Raw genomic sequence first — 20,606 nt, 5'->3', positions numbered from 1 at the left:
AAATCATGAGGGGTATAATTAGATGAATGGCAGCTGCCTTTTCCCTGAGGTGGAAGATTTCAAGACTAGGGGTCATGTTTTTAAGGCGAGAGGAGGAAAATTTAAAATGGGCATGAGGGACAACTTTTTAAAATTTAAACTCAGAATTGCTCCTGTGTGGAATGAACTTCCAGAGGAAGTGGCAGATGTGGTACACTTACAATGCTTAAAAGACATTTAGATAAGTATATGAATAAGAAAGATTTGGTGAGATTTGGGTCAAGCACAGACAGGTGGGATTGCTTTAGTCTGGGACTATGGTCAGCATGGACTGGTTGGACCACAAAATCAGTTCTGTGCTGTATGACTCTATAATACTGTTTTGCAAGTAAACTACTGAATTGAGTGAATTATTGAACTACCCAGACACCATACCATCTGCATTCTTCTCACAATATGTAAGCTTCAGGAACTTTCATTGTAACTTTGCTATGAAAGAGAATTGAAGAGCAGCCTGTTAATGGCTTGTAGAACAACTTTCCCCTTATTTGCTACCTAAACTTAGAGGTACATTTTTAAGACTATATTAATGAACATCACAGACAGTAGGATAGTGATTATTTCATCTAGCCTAATCTGAGTACTGCTGGTGAGATTACATAACAAGTTTAGTTATGCTTCGTCATCACGTTTTGGAAGAGTACAAGCTATAATTATTTACAGTGACATGTACTAAATCAGAAAACATGGCAGCAATTTACTCACTTTATTTTTGCTGCTGTTTGCTCCATATTTTCTCGTATGAACTGTGACAGCTGGGATACTGAGTTCCACATCAAGTTATCTAGTATGACCTAAAATGTGACACATGCTCAGTATGTGTAAGGTTAACAACATTCAGTTTCAGTCACATATTTCAAAAATAAAATTGCAGTTAGAGAACTATAGGTTAGGTTTAAACTTAATGCAAGTTTCAGAATAGCGGCAGACGTCATATAGCTTTCAAAAAAAATAAAAACAAGGACATTACAGGGAAGATGCAATCATAAATGCACAATTAACACGTGAAACTGAACACGAGGGCTAGCGCAAGATAAAACACCAGGCGTACAGTACTCTACCAATGTTTTGCAGGTTTCAGGTTTTCTCTAAAGCAGTTACTATTAGTATCTTTTAATCTCAAAAGAATCCAGGCCTATGCCTGCAGATGCAAATACTGAGGTACAAACCCTTTCTGTAATCCAAGTGTTAGCACAACCACAAGCTGCAAACTACATTTTACTCACAATGGTCAGATGGTGAACTCTACGTCAATAGAGGCCTATCAAGAATGCATGTCACCATGAACTCAAAAGGATACTGGGAACTGTGTAACCATTTCCTGACAGCTTACACAATAAGAACAGAATGGAATGACAAACTATTCATTCCTTCTCTGCACCACTCCAATAAACAGCAACACTATCTTGCAGCTATACAGGATCTTTAATATCCCCTGATTCAATTAAATTTCTGGCAATCTTCAAATTATAGACACCCTTTAAAATATTCAGTTTCCAGTGAATGTGCAACCAAATGGATAAAGTTGCCATTGCCCTAGCAGACCATAGAGCTGCACTCAGAGAAACACAACTGGTGGTGGCTTAACCTGAGTGACACCTCGCCTCAGGTGAAGGGAGGGATTGAGATGGAGAGTGAGTCCTTCAGGGTAACCACAGCCAGCACTGAAACTGAAACAATGCGTGTTGGCACCACTGCTTCACAAAGCTGCTGTTCAGCCAACTGAACTCAATTTTCAAAATTTAAAATATATTTTAAACTCCTAAATAAGGAATGCTTATAACTGAAATAAGTATTTGAGACTTGCTGTATTCTTCTAATTTTTGAAATTAAAATAGTTTTAGTCATGAAGAATATTTTAAAATTGGGAATACAAACTTGAAGTTGAACATGGTTAACTTTGAACAAATTCAATATGAATAACTATTATTTGTGTGGAAGTTCCAAACATAACCTCTCGTTTGAATGTGAAAAGGGAATATTAAACAAAAGCTTAGAATTACTCATTGACAATCTTTAAAACAGTTCTTAAACAAATTAATTATAAATGTTTTCCATTCTGGCCTAGAACTCCTGCAACATCAACTAATGATTATAAATATGACTTTGATTAATATTTGGTGCAATTTCCAAACTGGGTGTAATCATAGTATTGATTCCTAACTCTCTGCAAAACTCTTATTCAGAAATAAACTGATCATTCCAATATAAAGTTTAAAATGCCAAGCCCTAATTTGCTAGGACAAAATAGATGGTGATATCAGTTTTTAAGTCATCTTCCTATATTTGGATCCTCTCCCTTTAAAAATGATTAAATCTCAGACAACTCTGCTAAATGGAATAGATTTTGAACAGATCTAGCAACTCATGACTATGGGCCAGCAGCATTGGATGTCAGCAAATTTGCAACCACATGGCCTTGCATATCCCTCACTCAACCATTACCATCAAGTCTTTGGATCAATTCCTGTTCAATTGAGAGTGCAGGAGGGAATGCCAGGAACAGCATCAGGTATCCCTAAAATTGAGGTGTCAGCCTGGTGAAACTACAAAGCAGGACTGTGAAAAACGCAAGCACTGTAGAAATTCACTAAGGTTCCTTCAACAGCACCTTCCAAACTCATGAACTCTACCGTCTAGAAAATCAAAAGCAGGAGTTATATGCAAACACCAGCGTCTATAAAGTTCCCCTCCAAGTCAATCACCGTCCTGACTAGGAAACATCTCAATGTCCATCAGTGTCACTGGATCAGAATCCTGGAACTCCCTCACTAAGTGCATTATGAATGTACCTACACCAAATGAACTATAGCAGTTCAATAAGGCAGTTCACCACCACCACCACTACCACCACCATTATCTTCTCAAGGGCATCTCAGGATGGGCAATAAATGGTGGCCCAGTTCGTGATGCCCACATCCCATGAACGAATTAGAAAAATATATTACAAATGCCAAAAAATCCAGCAATAACTTGTGACGTCATGAAACCTCATGCACTGTGAATCACAATGAGTTGATGGCTGATGTGTGCTGCTCTACCTCTAAGATGGTGAAAACTCCTCCTTTTGCTTAATCTCCCTACGATTTTCAACAATTGTTGCATTTACGTGTTGGTCATGCATTAAATTGCCCCAGAAAAATTAAGTTTAGAAATTATCAGCAGATTTTTAATGATGTAATAATTTTTCATGAGCACCATTAACCTCTCTCGCTCAAAGTATATAAAGTGGAATCTTCAGTGGTAATTTTTTCTTAAAAAGTTAAAATTAGAAATTTAAATTCTAACTATTGTCTTTAATCAGTCCTTTTTTTCTCATTTGTAATTGTTCCTTCCCATTCTCATTTATCATTCCATACTGAATTTGACATGGAAATCAGCCTAAGTTGTCCTTCTTCAAAATGCTTTGTGTTTATTTCTCAATTCTTTAATTTTACTGATTAATGGGAGACAGGTAGTGGCCTTACTATCATCTAGTTTCCAGATGTCTGCTGCCATTATGGGCAGCTTGGTGGTTCAGCGGTTAGCACTGCCACCTCACTGCGCCAGGGACCCGATTTTGATTCCAGCCTCAGATGACTGTCTGTGTGCAGGACATTCTTCCTGTGTTTGCCTTGGTTTCCTCTGGGTACTCCAGATTCTTCCCACAATCCAAAGACCCGCAGGTTAGGTGAATTGACCTTGCTAAATTTCCCATAGCATTCAAAAGGATGTGAAGGTTAGGTGCATTAGTCTGGGGTAAAGTGTAGATTAATAGGGTAGGAGATGGGTCTGGGTGGATTATTCTTCGGAGGGTCAGTGTGGACTTGTTGGGCCGAATGGCCTGTTCCAACACGGTAGGGATTCTATAATGCATCATTGTTAACTCTCAATTTCAGTGACTTTATGTACAATTTTTATTTAACCTAAATGCACAACTTTTATCCAACAGGAAACATCACAAAATGTCCTAATAAATCTGGATCAAGGTTTAGAATAGCTAGTAAAGATAAATTAGACAGAAATGAAGTAGTTAAAATAAAAAGCAGAATGGAGACAGAAAGCAACCAGATATATGAAAAATATTGAGTTAAAGTGATACATCTACTGTTTGATTTATTACTATAATGGTTATTTCTGACATTTTCATTTTGTCACTTAGGTTAACTTCCAGTCTAGACTTTCAGAACTGATATATACTCTGTCTACTGCCTATAAAGGTCTCAAATGACAGCTGGCTGTACATACTCAATGAAGCGCCAATAACAGTAAATTGTCTCCAATTTGACAGTGATTGGTTTTTGGTGGGCATCAGTTAGATGGTTGGCACCATGCTGAGATTGGTCAAAGTCATTTTTACAAAACTAATCTTGCATTTGGCTGGCAAGGCCGACATTTATTTTCATCTCTAATTGCCCATAAAAGGTGATGAGCTGACTTCTTGAACTGCTGCGGTCCATGTGGTGGGGCTGTGTTTCAGGATTTTATCCCAGTGACACTGATCGAACATTTACTTTGTATTTCCAATCTGCATCTAACTCTACTATTAGCATCTAAACTTTAAAGTGGACCGTCCCTCAGTACAGAAACAAAAATGTGTTGCTGGAAAAGCGCAGCAGGTCAGGCAGCATCTAAGGAGCAGGAGAATCGACGTTTTGGGCATGACCCCTTCTTCAGGAATGAAGAAGGGCTCAGTACAAACATCGCAACTGAAGTTCCTCAGTACAAACATCTCAATTGCTGATAACAACATTTCACAAAACCAAAGAGAGAATTCATTTTGCTCTAGGTTGAAGCTTAAGCACTCACTTTTGCGCTATTGGGTTAGTAATGAGTTAATAAAACTAAACTTGCAAGCAGTTTACTTATTGTAATAGGCATCTATTTTTGATTTGCAGTGTTAAAATTAATTCTATAAATAACTTAGGATCTTACAGTATGTATTGCATATCATAGCCTCGATAATATAACATGAAGTGGCAGTACAATTAATGTTGTTGATATGGATTTTCCAAGAACAGACTGATTAACAAATTTGAAGACAAAAGTAGCAGCAGCATGGATACTAGATTGGCCAAGATATCAACATAGAATATCACAGTGAAAGGCTATTTTTCAGACTGGATAGTGGTAAATTGTGATTTTACCCAGGGTTCAGTATCTAGACCACTACCGTTCTTAACATACATTGGACTCTTAGCTTTCGAGTATGAAGACACTATTTTGTAACCTGCAGAGACCACATAACTTCGAAGTATAGTAAGCGCCGATGAAGATAGAAGTAGACTTCAAATGGCTACAGGCAGGTGCTGAAATAGGAGGAGATAAGACAGATGGAAAAACAAAGCAGAAAAGTGTGAGGTGATACATTATGGTCAGAAGAATGAGGTAAAATACCTAAATGGTATCATTTGGCAGGGGTTGGGGGGGGGGAGGGGGGCGGTGGAGGGGAGAGAGGAGGGCAACAAAAGAGGATCTGCACATATTGTTGTGCACAAATCTTTGCAAGTGACAGGATATATTAACAAAGATTTTTTATAAAAACAGGATAAATAGAACACTAGGTTTTATAAATCAACATTGCAATGTTATCGTGAACCTACATAAACCACTAGTTCAACTAGTGAAGAGGATGTCCTACTGGAGAGCTGGAGAGGATACAGAGATTAATTTAGGACTAAAATGCATGGATAAAGATTACAGTTACATTGCTCAACTGTAGAAACAGGAAGTGCTGGAATACTTCGCAGTTCAGGCAGCATCTGTAGAGAGAGAAACATTAATTGGCAATTCAGGCAATATCTCTCCACAGATATTGCCTGACCTGCTGAGTATTTCCAGCTATTTCCTGTTTTTATTTCAGATTTCCAACATCTGCAGTAATTTACTTGTGAAGAAGGTGGGGCTGCTTTCTTTAAAACAGACAAGACTTGATAAAGTGTTTAAAATCATGAAAGATTTAGATTAAGTAAATAATAAGATTTTTAAAAAAACACAACCGAAGGGACAATAACTAAACAGATTTGAAGAGATTAGCAAAAGAATCAGATTACAAGAAAAAAAACAAACAATGATGCAATGAATGGTTAAGATTTTGAACATTGGCTGACAGGATGGTGGAATGAGCTTCAATAGAAGCTTACAAAGCAAATAGCTGAAAGAGAAAAATGGAGAAGAGGCTAGTGAGTGGGATTAACGAGGTTAGATTAGATTAGATTACTTACAGTGTGGAAACAGGCCCTTTGGCCCAACAAGTCCACACCGACCCGCTGAAGCGCAACCCACCCAGACCCATTCCCTTACATTTACCCCCTCACCTAACACTACGGGCAATTTAGCATGGCCAATTCACCTAACCTGCACATTTTTGGAGTGTGGGAGGAAACCGGAGCACCCGGAGGAAACCCACGCAGACACGGGGAGGATGTGCAAAAGTTGCTTTTGAGAGAACTTGTGCAAACTTGATAAGTGAGTGGCCTCTTTATGTGCTGTATTATTGTAAATGATTTTATTTTATTTTGATTTGATGCTACAATATGCCACAAAGTAAATCAGTCATTTATATACATGAATGAAACCTATACACACTTGCATTTATAAGTGCACTTCATTCCCCACTTTGCTTCAACAACTCATGATTTACATTTGTTTCAATAGATTGCGACATGGATTATATGTGTATATCATTTTTAAAACATTCAAGACTTCACAAAATGTACATTTTAATATAACACATTCTCTTCTAACAAACATTATCGTTAGCTTCGCAATACCTTACAAATTTAGCCCACCATTATAGTCATTAATATAAAATGATGCACCCACACTTCTGAGAAACAAAGGCAACTCATGGCATTGCTCAAATATATAGAAAACAAAGATAACCTCTTCTCTGTTCCAGCTTCTTCTTTTTGAATCTGGATCTTTGCTATCATTCATATTTTGATCCAAATCTTTCTTAATTCCTGAAGATTCTGGGGGAACCTTCTGAAAGTTCAGACTTGCTTCAGGAATGTGCTGCACCAACTAAAAAAATGTGTAAACTATGTTTAAAATCTCAGTTTAACCATGTGTGTTCTAAGTGCGTAAACATAAGTAAAATCACATGTTCTAAAATGAAAGATGGAAACTGAATGATGCACCTGAGAGTTATGGGATGTCCGTGATGATGATTTTGGAATCTGAGTTTAAAAAACAAAATTAAACAAGAGATAACAACACATTATTTAATGAGAAGTTCTATTAAAACATAGCAATAAAAAGATTTGAATGAAATCAAATTGCCTCACAATTTGAAACATATATGCAAAACACAGACAGACTATAAAAAAAGCTTTAACTCTTCTTACAGGAAGAGGTTCAACAATAAAGCAAGACAGACAACTATCTATGAAATAAAAGTCGCCCATTTGGTTTCTCTTATTTGGGAATTATAAAAATGTAGCCCACACACACAAAAATATTTGCAAGACATTATAAAAATCTCTCTGTAAATGAGCACTGTTTATTAAACTGCTTCTGCTTCAGACTTATTTTGTGGTACCATTAAAGATGGTGATTAAGGGGAACAGGTAGGTAGGCCACAATTTGATCAGCCATGATCTTTTTGAAATTCTTTCTCAATGGGCAAAACAAAAATGTAGATTTTACTTCCAGTATCTTCAACTGTCTAATTCCTAGGGATATGATTGAGCAGCGCAAAAGCCCAGTGTGTCCAGTTTCTGGATCATCAGACACTGAACATACTCCAGCGAAGTCCCACAAAAAAAACTCTACAGGAATTGCTCAGAAGCTGACACTTCAGACACACAGTTACCATACATATGAAATGTTCCACAAAAGGTCTCTAATTTAGACAGAGACTTCAGAGGGTTCGGACTCTTTATATTTTGAGGGTGTCACTGACTAGGCTAACATCTATTGCCCATTCCTAACTTCACTGGAGAGGTGGATATGCCTTATTGTATTGCTGCAGTTCTAGGGAAGAGTATGACTTTGATCCCATGCAACTAAAGGTATGGTGAAATATTTCCAAGTCAGCTTGATGTACAACATGGAAGAGAACTTGTAGATAGTGGGTTACCAAGAACCTGCTACCTTTGTCCTTTGACTTGATAGAATTGTTAGGTTTGGAAGGTGCTGCCTGAGAAGCCTTGTAGAGTTATGGCAATGTATCTGGCAGACGATACACACTGTTGCTACTGTACACTTTTGGTGAAGGGAGTGAATGTTGGAGGTGGTGGGGCCAATCAAGTGGGTTGCTTTGTCCTGGGATGGTGTCAAACTTTTTGAATGTTGTTGGAATTGCATTCATCCAAACAAGCAGGAATTATGGAAAGATGGTCACACCCCTGACTTGTAGCTTGTAGGTGGTGGATAGGCTTTGTGGAGTCAGGTGTTATGTTACGGACTGCAAAATTCCTAGTCTCTGACCTGCTCTTTCCAGCTACAGAATTATATGTCTGGTTCAGCTGAGTTTCTGATTATAGTAACTTCCTAAAATGTTGATAGTGGGGGGTTCTGCGATTGAATGCCCAGGTTTAGGATGGTCGTATTCTCGATTGTTGGAGATGGTCATTGCCTGGCACGTGCATTGTTTACCTGGATAGTTACCCAAGAAATGTTGGATGAATAAAGAAATGTTGGATGAATAAAGAAAGTTCTAACTTCTGGGTAACAATTAACTCTTCCAACACACACACTTTCTCGCCATCCTCTTAACTCTTTCATCTACCTCCACATCCTCAATGAACTTCTCCCCCATCCCCCCACCCTAGCTCTCTCATTCACCTTATCCTTGGATTCCCATGTGACCCCTGACCTCCTATACCCCTGGCTAGACCTAACCTGACCTGATCACCTACCACCCTGCCGTCTTGCCCACAATTACTCACTCACACAATGGAAAGCTATTTAAATCTCTCAAAGCTTTTCAATTTAATGGATAATGAGTTTGGAGGACTTTGAAGTGATTTAAAAATAGCTGATGGCACCCAAATTCACCTCCTTTCTGAGGCTGGTGACTTTCCTGGGTAAAAGAATCTGCACCCCTGACTTGGCTGGCTCCTTCATAGGAATAGGCATCTCCTCGCTTCTTGTATATTTTATAGAATCACGTCAGCAACTTCAGGAGCTGAGAGCCAGAATTTAGATTCAGGGACCTTTTGGAAAGTTAATTCTAAAAATCTTACCCCATGTCCCCTAGCTACTCCCCACATCTTCACATACTCTCCATGCTATCCACTTCTACTCTGTTATTTGCATCATCAAAAAAAGTCCAACAGGTTGTCAAACATGATTCCCCTTTCATAAATCCATGTCAATTCTTCTCAATCCTACAAGTGTGCTATTTTCATGTCCATTTTTATAGATTCTAGCATTTTCCCTATGGCTGCCTACTTCCGTGCTCAATCACTCAATGTACATAACCAAACAGCATTAATGTTTGGCTAGAGGCCAGACCAATAAATCCCAGCTCAGCAGGTATTCTGTTTCAACAAGTGAAACAAATTGTCATGCTTAAGTGGTTATAACAAGTTTATCTTCTTATGATCGCTTTCCATAAATTTAGTGTTGTGAAGTGTTTCAATCTTCTATTATTGATACTTCAATAATAAACTTTGATTGACCTTTTTATAGGGTTGTAAGAACAGCAATTTTTTTTGCAAAGAACATTTCTGAATGGGTTCGTTTTTCTCAGCAAGTCCCATGTGTCATTGGTATTATTTGGTTACATACACAGTGCATGCGAGGTGAATGCCTTTGGAAAGGATACAAGTTTGCATGGAGAGTCAGGCACCACAGAGGATTTAATTTGGCATGGACAATGAGGGGCCAGAGAGTGTGGCTAGGGACTCGAGTTGGCACAGAAGTCATGATTGGGAGGGGCAGGAGTGTTGAGGCATTACGGTGAGGATTAGAGAACCTAAAAATTTTAATCATAACTGGGATGTAGTCTTCAAGATGTGAGGTGGGCCTTCTATCCTGCACCTACCTCTCCAGAGAGAATAACAGAGCTTTTAGGACCCTTTAAACAGAGTCAGGTTTGCCAAATTGATAAACTGCCTGACTGTCTCTGCAGCGATAATCTGGCCCTTTGCATCATGTTTCTGAAGCCTTTCCAAAGTACTCTTGCATTCATGCTTTCCAATTTTTTTGTCCCAGTTCCAAATCTAGTAACACTCAATATTAATTATTCTTTAATCATAGAATGTGGGCATCTTAATATATTCAATGGCTTTTATTACAGTTTAATTTTTTTGACATACTTATCTGTACTTCTGTCAGAGGGCATTGGAAGTAATGTACAACTGATCTTACCTCTTCCCTGGCTGAAATTGTGGAGCCAAGAGTAGATGGCGGTAATGAACTGAAAGAGTCCCCATCACCTGCTACATCATGAATCTCCCTCGCGAGGATTGCCAAATCTTTGGCTAAATCTTGGCTGAGTCTAAAATGCAAAATAATGATGTTTAATAGTAACAAAAGATATGTTTAATAAATTTATTACCAAATATGTATAATCTAGTAATGAAAGCCACGAACTTGTAATGCAGCTTTAACAAAGTAAAGTATCCTGAAGTACTTCACAGCAGTATTATAAAACCACATAAGATATCAGGTGAGATAGCCAAAAGCCTTGTTAAAGAAGCAGGCTGTAAGAAGTGTCTTAAAGAAGGAAATATCAGTGTAAGAAGGGAGTTCAACGGTTTTGGCAGCATCAATACTGGAGTGATTAAAATTTGGAATGCTCGAGAGATCATAAGTATATGAAACCAAATATCTCAAAGAATTGTGGGGCTTGAAGAGATTACTGAGACAGAGGAATGGATAGGGCCAGAGGAACTTGGAAACAAGGATGAAAATATTAAGATCAAGTAGGCAACATTGGTCAGGAAGCATGGGGCTGATTGTCCAAGGGGATTTGGTGAGAGTGAAGATACAGCAGCAGGTTTATAGAGGACGGAAAGGGGGAGACCAGCAGAATGCATTTGAATGGTCAAGGCTAAAGGTAACAGAGGCCATGAATGAGGCAGGGGGAAGTTGGACAATGTTACAGAGGATGGAAATAGCCTATTTTAGTAATGGCATGAATGCGTGATTAACAGCTTATCTCCATGTCAAAGGTCATACAATGGTTGCGGACAATCTAAATTAGTTTCCGACTTTTGTCGTGTATTTGGATAGAGTTGGCAGCTAGAAAATGACCTTGGAGCAGGGATTTGAAACAAAAGAAAAAATGAAATACTTGAAATTTTTACAATGCTTTCACAGACAATGGATATCTTAAAATGCTCCCTGGGCAATTAAGCATTTCAGAAATGCAGTCACTCATCTAACATGGGTAACAGCTTTTAATATGCACACTGCTTCAGATTTCTCAATATTTAATTGGAGGATATTTCTCCTTATTCAGTACAGCATCTCATATAAGCAATCAGATAATTTAAAAACCACTGCAGGAGTGCACAAAGGTGGTGGTAAGGTAGAAGTGGGTGTCATTGTGAAAATTATTGCCTACTTGATCTTAAAATTCTCATCCTTGTTTCCAAGTTTCTCTGGCCCTACCCATTCCTGTATCAGTAATCTCCTCAAGCCCTACAATTCTTTGCCCACAGCAAGCAGCAGAAAGACAAGAGATAGTAAAAGGGCCAAAGAAACATCCTCGGGGGATGCCAGAAATATTACTGTGGAATTGGAAAAAGAAGCTACTGGAAGTGATAATCTGGCTTTGATCAGATAAATAAGGACAGAACCAAATGAGAGCAACCCCCATTAAGCTGGACAATGGCAAAGGTATGGGAAGATGGCAGTTGGTTAATTAGATTAATTGTGTCAATGATTGCAAACAGGTAAAGTTGATGAGAAGGGCAGGTTTACCTTTATTGTAAGCACACAAGATGCCATTTGAGATTTAAGACTTCATTTGATCTGGGAGTGGAAACCTGATTTGATAGATACAAACATGAAAATCCACAAATTATGGGCATGGGTTTTGAAAGTGACAATGTTTTCAAGGACTTAAAAGATGAAAGAGAGATTGGAAATGGGGCAGTAATTTTCAAGGAAACTGGGCCAAAGATTGATTTTTTTGAGGGAAGGGGGGAATAACTGCAAATTTATAGGATAGGAACAAAGACCTGAAGAAAGTGACACATCAAGATTATTGGCTAGCATGAGTACCAGAAAAGAAACTTGAATAGTCTGCAATTTAGGGGAAATTAGATTGCATGATCAAAATGTATATTGCATAGACAAGATGAGTTCAGACAGGGCATGTCAGAAACTAGACAAAGGTGAGAGTGTAGAGCAGGCTAATGGATATTCCAATGGTGGGCCATTGGAATGGAGGTAAAAACAATGACTGCAGATGCTGGAAACCAGATTCTGGATTGGTGGTGCTGGAAGAGCACAGCAGTTCAGGCAGCATCCAAGGAGTTTCAAAATTGACGTTTCGGGCAAAAGCCCTTCATCAGGAATTCCTGAGGAAGAGCTGTTGCCCGAAACGTCGATTTCGAAGCTCCTTGGATGCTGCCTGAACTGCTGTGCTCTTCCAGTACCACTAATCCATTGGAATGGAGGGATGAGGTAAAGGTAGTTGCTCAAGTAGGATTACAGTCTTAGTCACAAAGAAGTTCATGAAGCTCTCATGCTTAATGGAGATGAGGAAGAACATTGGAAAGGAGTTTAAAAAGATGGTTTGCAGTACAGATAAGAAGTCATTGGCTATTTGCTGCATTCCAGAATGACCCTAGAATAGGGAGCAGCTTAAAACAAGGACCAACTTTGCCATGTGTGACCCAGCTAAATCTGGCAAAAAATGGCTACACTAGTTGCTCAAGAAGGGGAGATGTGATCTATAGCAGGGGTAATGTCCAGGGTGAAAAAAAGCAATGGTTTTATTGGGAACTGTGGGATCAAATGTGGAGGTGAGGGTGCAGTTGAACAATCATTAGCTGCAGAAATGCTGTGCTGTACAGAAGATTAAAAGCTTGACAGCTGAGGTTTTGACACTGGAGTTGTAAGCAAAATGAAGGGGAGCTTTTTAGGCAAAGTAGAAAAACATGCAGGGGCACGTGAGGGGAATATACATGATAAAACTAAGCAATCAGAGATGGCCTTATCTATCAGAGTAATAGGAGAGAACCAGCAAAACCATGGGATGGGAAGGTCAAGAGGTTGGCTCTGAGTTGGGCAGTTTAAATGAAAGTAGAGATTGAGCGAGGATAAGAGGACAGTGAACTCAGTGGAGAGAGAGCATGAGTTGAGATTGTGGTTGAAATCGCAGAAGATAAGAAGCTATTGTATGCAGAAACTGAGGGAGTAAAGCAGTAAAGATCCTCTTGGTGAAATATCAGTGAGTGAAGCAGATGAGTTGCTTACAGGAGGAGAGTTGCCAGACGAAGACGGACTTAGGTCACTGTCATCTATCTGATAGACTTGATGGGGCAATGGATGGAAAACAGGACAACTGAGGAGATTTCCTGAAGGGGAAAGGTGTCATCACCATGAAGTCATGTTTACATTAAGGCTGTGATGTCAATGCAATCATCCACAATTGGTTCACGGACGACAAGGGCACAAATGAATGTGTATTTTGAAGAGAGACGTGCAATTAGTTGGAGTGAATTGACTCTCAGGGTTAGCTTAGAGAGGGTTGACTTAGACAGGAATGAAATTGTGTGTTGATGAGAGGTCAGATGAAAACATTAAAGTTGCTGATCAAAAGGAGACAATGCCTCGATGAACACTTTGGTGGAAGCTGAGAGAGGCATAGCTGGAAGATCGAAGGTTACTGAACGTTTGTGATGGGAAATGGGGGCACACATCAGCAGACAGTGATGAAGTAAAATAATGTATGGTGAGGTGTCTCAGCGAGGCAAAAAGGAAAAGACGACATAAAATGACAGACCCAGATTATAGAGCCATATAGTACGAAAATAGACCCTTTGGTCCAACTTATCCATACTGGCCAAATTTCACAAACTAAACTAGTCCCACTTGTGGGCATTTTGGCCCATATCCCTCTAAACCTTTCCTATTCATGTACTTATCCAAATGTCTTTTAAATGCTGTAACTGTACCTGCATCTACCACTTCCTCTGACAGTTCATTTCACATTTAAACCACCCTCTTATGTGGAAAAGATTCCCCCTCAGGTCCCTTTTAAATCTTTCTCCTCTCACCTTAAAATTACTCCCCACATCTTGAACTCCCCCACCCTAGATAAAAGACCTTTGCTATTCATGTAACTATACCCCTCATGATTTTAAAAACCTCTTCAGGTCACCCCTTAACCTCCTAAACTCCAGGGAAGGAAATTCCAGCCTATCCTCATAACTCAACCTCCCCCCGCTCCCTCCCCTCCCCCCCACCCACTCCCAATCCCGACAACATCCTGGTATATCTTTTCTGAACCCTGTCCAACTTAGTAATATCCTTCCTCTAGTAAGGCAATCATAACTGAACACAGTATTTCAAAAGTGGCCTCACCAATACCGATCTCCCAACTCCTTGACTCAAAGATCTGACGCTTTAACATCTACTGCTTTGCCCTCAATTTGTTTGGTTTTGTCCTCAAAAAATTCAGTCAAGTTTGAAAGACATGATTTCCCACTCACAAAGCCATGCTTACTATCCCTAATCAGTCCTGGCCTCTCTAAATACATGTAATTCAAGGGGAAGCAATGGCTGAGAGGTATCATCAGTAAACTGTTAATCCAGAGACCCAGCTAATGTTCTGGGGTCCTGGGTTTGAATTCTGCTGCGGCAGACGGTGTAGTTTTAATTTAATAAAATCTGGAATTAAGAATCTAACGATGACAATGAGTCCATTGTCAATTGTTGTAAAAACCCACCTCGTTCACTAATGTCTTTAGGGATGAAAACCGCCATCCTTACCCCATCTGGCCTACATGTGACTCCAGACCCACAATGTGGTTGACTCCTATCTGTCCTCTGGGTAATCAGGGATGGGCAATAAATGCTGGCCTGACCAGCGACGCCGTCATCCTGTGAATGAATAATAAAAAACACCTCTCTCTCAAAGTCCCCTCCAATAATGTATCCACTACTGATGTCAAACTCACAGGTCTATAGTTCTCAGGCACCTCCTTACAGACTGACTTAAACAAAGGCACAACATTAGCCACCCTCTCGTTCTCCGGCACATCACCCATGGCTATACATAATACATATTTCTCCACTAGTGGCTCCGCAATTTCTTCCTAACTTCCCACAATGTCCTGGGAAACACTTGATCAAAGAGTTACCAAAAACAAACACGTAAACAGACTCTCAAGATTTCACAAGTTACAATAAAACTTAAATTATAAGTATTATTTTGACACCGGGTATCATTAGCCCCAAGGTAAATTATTACAATCAAATTACAATTAGCATTTGTTTAAATCAGGTTTTGACCGTTCACTTTCCGTGAGCTGTTTCCCAGTGTTTATTCTTAAGTCCAAATTAATTTTTCCAGCAGTAAAATCAGTTTAGTGTTGTCTTACAACTCTGACGCTGGTGTAAGTGAGTTGGATGGATTGTTATAAACGGTGGAACTGTCTGACAATATAAACCTCCTGGAATCCAAATGAAGATAGCCCTAGCTTGAAAACATCAGCAAGCTACAGCCAGGACTTCTCCAAAATACAGTCATAGAGATGTACAGCATGGAATCAGACCCTTTGGTCCAACTCGTCCATGCCGACCAGATATCCCAACCCAATCTAGTCCCACCTGCCAGCATCCGGCCTATATCCCTCCAAACCCATCCTATTCATACACCCATCCAAATATTCAAATGCTCCCCATATTATTAAACAGCCCAAGTTCAGAAGTCTAAAACCAGATTTCATTTGACTGTTATTTCCAACTGGTCAGAATATGCCAACAACTGCATTTGTGTAGTGGCACAAAGATAGAAGATTCTTCAATGCACAGAAAAACAGATACTTAGCCAGGTATGGAGTATGACGAAAGGCAATCCCATCTTTGATCAAAAAAGACTCTTAAAGGAATAATGGTGCACAAGAAACCATAATTATAGAAACAGAGTATTCACACAATATGGACGAGTCGGACAGAGATAAGGTGGCTTAAAGCCTTTTCCATTTTGACATTATGCAACCAAGCATGGAGCCAGTCTTAAGTCTGATACAACATGTAACTGTTTAGACTTTTGGATCATTGTCAAGACTATAATACTTTGAAATTTAATTGTTCTTGTACTAGAACCTCTGGTTTCCCCTATTTCATAAAATGGTCACGAATACTGATTGGGTGGAGTCATATTGTAACAAATTAAGGTTTGTCATGGTTTGCTACAATATTGATAAACGTTCAGTCATTTGTCAATGTTGCACTATTTTAACTTCAGCAGGCCAATTATAATTGTTGTCTGAAACCAGAAATTAGATTACAAGGTCATTACAAGAAAAAGAAAATCACTATACTCCAAACATAGAATTTATGCCAACATGATCAATATTATTTTTCATTTCTTACAAAAGGCCATCTTATTAATGCAACAATTTTTGTATTTAATTTTAAGAATGCATGAATATATAGCATACTAAAAATAAATCAGGCAATAGATGATTTAGTAACTATTAAACTTCAATTAAATTTAAATTCATTAGAAAAGGATCCCAGAAAAAAAAATATTGTTTGAAGGTCTGACCTTAACCTGCAATATTGGTGCTTGCAGGTTTCTGAAATGAGTAATTAGGGGTCTTTTTAGTGCAATCTCTACATACAAACATAATGTTAATGGGGTGAGTTTATTCCATTCAGATATACATGGTGTCTCTTTGAATGCCACAAGAGATTCCAAAATATTTGAAAATCCAAACTGTTGAGGTTAAAACCTAATGACAATCATCTGTGAAACAGATGATATCAACTGTAATGGTTGGATGTCTGGTGACTTTTATCAAAATGATAGTTGAATGCATGGAATTCTTTCTGAAAGAATGAATAATGTCAAAATATAACCATGATGTGTTTATCACTTTTGATCCTTGACGATTGAAATCATTAAAAAGTATTGTGTAAATACACAAATCTCCAGTGGCCAAAAACCTTTAGAACAAAGCTTAATCACCAGTGATGTAACAAGCCAATGATGATTTTTTTTTGTTCCTATTACTATAAAAATGTTTTTAACTGCAGTGAAATAATAAACTTCTTCACCCCCTGTAGAGAAAGTCTGTATCAATTTCAAAGCAACTATAATTACAAAAAGAATCTGAACTAGAGTCATAGAGGGGCACATCATGGAAGCAGACCCTTCGGTCCAACTCGTTCATGCCGACCAGATATCCCAACCCAATCTAGTCCCATCTGCCAGCACCTGGCCCATATCCCTCCAAACCCTTCCTATTCATATATCCATCCAACTGCCTTTTAAATGTTGCAATTGTACCAGCCTCCACCACTTTCTCTGGCAGCTCATTCCATACATGCACAACCCTCTGCTTGAAAGAGGTGCCCCTGAGGTCTCTTTTATATCTTTCTCCTCTCACCCTAAACCCATGACCTCTAGTTCTGAACTCCCCCACCGCAGGGAAAAGACTATCTATTTATCCTATCCAAGCCCCTCATGATTTTATAAACCTCTATAAAGTCACCCCTCAGCCTCCAACGCTCCAGGGAAAACAGCCCCAGCCTATTCAACCTCTCCCTATAGCTCAAATCCTCCAATCCTGGCAGCATCCTTGTAAATCTTTTCTGAGCCCAAGTTTCACAACATCTTTCCGATAGGAAGGAGATCACAATTGCATGCAATATTCCAACTATGGCCTAACCAATGATCTATACTGCTGCAACATTGTGTTTCAAGACATCCAGTACTTCCTCCTCTGTAATACGGACATTTTTCAAGATGTCACCATCTATTTCCCTACTTTCTATGTCATCCATGTCCTTTTCCACAGTAAACACTGATGCAAAATACTCATTTAGTATCTGTCCCATCTCCTGCAGCTCCACACAAAGGCCGCCTTGCGAATCTTTGAGGGGCCCTATTCTCTCCCTAGCTACCCTTTTGTACTTTTTGTATTTGCAAAAACTCTTTGGATTCTCCTTAACTCTATTTGCCAAAGCTATCTCATGTCCCCTTTTTGCCCTCCTGATTTCCCTCTTAAGTATACTCCTACTTCCTTTATACTCTTTTAAGGATTCGCTCAACCTATCCTGTCTATACTTTACATATGCTTGCTTCTTTTCCTTAACCAAACCCTCAATTTCTTTAGTCACCCAGCATTCCCTATACCTACCAGCTTTTCCTTTCACCCTAGCAGGAATATACTTTATCTGGACTCTCGTTATCTCATTTCTGAAGGCTTTCCATTTTCCTGCCGTCTCTTTACCTGCAAACATCTGCGCCCAATCAGCTTTTGAAAGTTCTTGCCTAATACCGTCAAAATTGGCCTTTCTCCAATTTAGAACTTCAACTTTTAGATCTGGTCTATCCTTTTCCATCACCATTTTAAAACTAATAGAATTATGGTCGCTGGCCCCAAAGCGCTCCCCCACTGACAGCTCAGTCACCTGCCCTGCCTTATTTCCCAAGAGTAGGTCATGTTTTGCACCTTCTTTAGTAGGTACATCCACATACTGAATCAGACAATTTTCTCGTACACATTTAACAAATTCCTCTCTATCTAAACCCTTAACACTATGGCAGTCCCAGTGTTTGTTTGGAAAGTTAAAATTCCTTACCATAACCACCCTATTATTCTTACAAATAACAGATCTCCTTACACATTTGTTCCTCAACTTCCCTCCGATTATTAGGGGTTCTATAATACAATCCCAATAAGGTGATCATCCCTTTTTTATTTCTCATTTCACCCAAATAACTTCCCTGGATGTATTTCCTCCCTCAGCACAGCTGTAATGCTATCCTTTATCAAAATGCCACTCCCCCTCCTCTCTTGCCTCCCTTTCTGTCCTTCCTGTAGCATTTGTATTCTGGAACATTACGCTGCGGTCCTGCCCTGAGCCATGTTTCCGTAATTGCTATGATGTACCGCCACCACCACCACCGCCACCGCCACCACCACCACCACCACCGCCACCGCCACCGCCACCGCCGCCACCACCCCTTACTAGTTTAAATCCTCCTGAGCAATTCTAGCAAATCTCCCTGCCAGTATATTAATTCCCTTCCAATTTAGGTGCAATCCATCCTTCTTGTACAGGTCACTTCTACCCCAAAACAGTTTCCAATGATCCAGAAATGTGAATCCTTCTCCCATACACCAGCTCCTCAGCCATGCATTCATCTGTTCTATCCTTCTATTCCTGCCCTCACTAGCTCATAGCACCGGGGGTAATCCAGATATTACTACTTTCGAGGACCTTCTTTTTAAATTCCTGCCTAAACCTTCAGAATCTCAACCTTGTCTTTTTCAATGTCATTAGTTCCAATGTGTACAACGACCTCTTGCTGGCCCCTCTCCCCTGTGAGAACATTCTGCACTCCCTCTGAGACATCCTTGATCCTGGCACCACCGAAGCAACACACCATTATGATTTTTCGCTGCTGTCAGTACCTCTGACTAGACAGTCCCCTAACACAATCAATTGCTCAGAACCAGACGTACCTCTCATTACATTACAGCTAGTCTCAATACCAGAACCTTGGCCGATTGTGCTATATTCCCCTCAGAATCCATTGTCATCTACATTTTTCAAAACAGCATACTTGTTTGAAATGGCAATAGCCACAGAAGGCTCCTGCATTCGCTGCCGCCCTCTCTTACCTTTCCTGTAGTTAACCTTTCTACGTGACTGTATCGGAGACCTTACCCTTTTCCTATAACTGCCATCCATCACATCCCCTTGCTCTTGTAAATTCCTCATTGCCTCTAACTGCCTCTCCAATCGATCCATTTAATCTAATAGAATTCGCAAACAACAGCATTTATTGCAGATGTAATCCTCAGTAACCCGTAAACTCTCCCCAAACTCCCACATCCGACAAGAGCAGCATTTCACTCTACTAAGGGCCATTTTGCTTCTTTCAATCCACAGGCCTATAAAATAGCATTGGCTTATTCCTCTACTATTGGTTGAATTGTGTTCAAATGTTCTGCAGCTATTATATGGCAAGTCTCATCTGTGGGAGAACACGCCATTAGAGAGAAACCAGCAGTGATTTATTCCATAGTTAAAGTAGTAGTGACAAAACTAGAGATGGTATGTGTGGACTGCTTTCCTCATCTATCCTGAACTCTGTGGATTAATGAGAATCATAACAAAACTAAAATTATTTTTGTTCCAGTACTCCCTTTACATAAAATAAGAACCTTAATTCACTTCTTGTTCTGAGTGTTAGCAATGAACAGCAGGGGTCACACCTCCAAATAAGCATGATTATCCCAAACTATAAGATCCCTAAGAACTATTCTCAGAATCCCTACGGTACAGAAAGAGGTCATGTAGCCCATCAAGTCTGCTCTGACCCTCTGAAGAGGGTTCCACCCAGACCTAGCTCCCACACTATTCACATAGGATACCATGGCTAATCCACCTAACTGACACATCCCCGGACACCATGGGCAATCTAGCACAGCCAA

General features: G+C 39.5%; 1 protein-coding gene across 6 annotated transcripts in view; it reads right to left on the bottom strand.

Annotated features, from left to right (window-relative positions):
- Positions 1-20,606, bottom strand: part of LOC140476282 (centrosomal protein of 170 kDa protein B-like) — a 91,130-nt gene that overhangs the window by 8,285 nt on the left and 62,239 nt on the right. For 4 of the 6 annotated variants that reach the window (XM_072568649.1, XM_072568647.1, XM_072568646.1 and 1 more), the window contains exons 14-17: positions 10,339-10,468; positions 7,161-7,199; positions 6,904-7,044; positions 745-833 (exon numbers count right to left, since the gene is read on the bottom strand). In XM_072568649.1, the coding sequence (XP_072424750.1) occupies positions 745-833; positions 6,904-7,044; positions 7,161-7,199; positions 10,339-10,468 (399 nt within the window). The remainder of the gene's footprint in view (positions 1-744; positions 834-6,903; positions 7,045-7,160; positions 7,200-10,338; positions 10,469-20,606) is intronic. The other 2 variants (XM_072568645.1, XM_072568650.1) reach the window with 2 other exon arrangements.

The sequence above is a fragment of the Chiloscyllium punctatum genome, chromosome 4 (genome assembly GCF_047496795.1).
Source record: "Chiloscyllium punctatum isolate Juve2018m chromosome 4, sChiPun1.3, whole genome shotgun sequence".
Lineage (NCBI taxonomy): Eukaryota > Metazoa > Chordata > Chondrichthyes > Orectolobiformes > Hemiscylliidae > Chiloscyllium > Chiloscyllium punctatum.
This window is presented reverse-complemented; position numbering and strand designations above follow the sequence as displayed.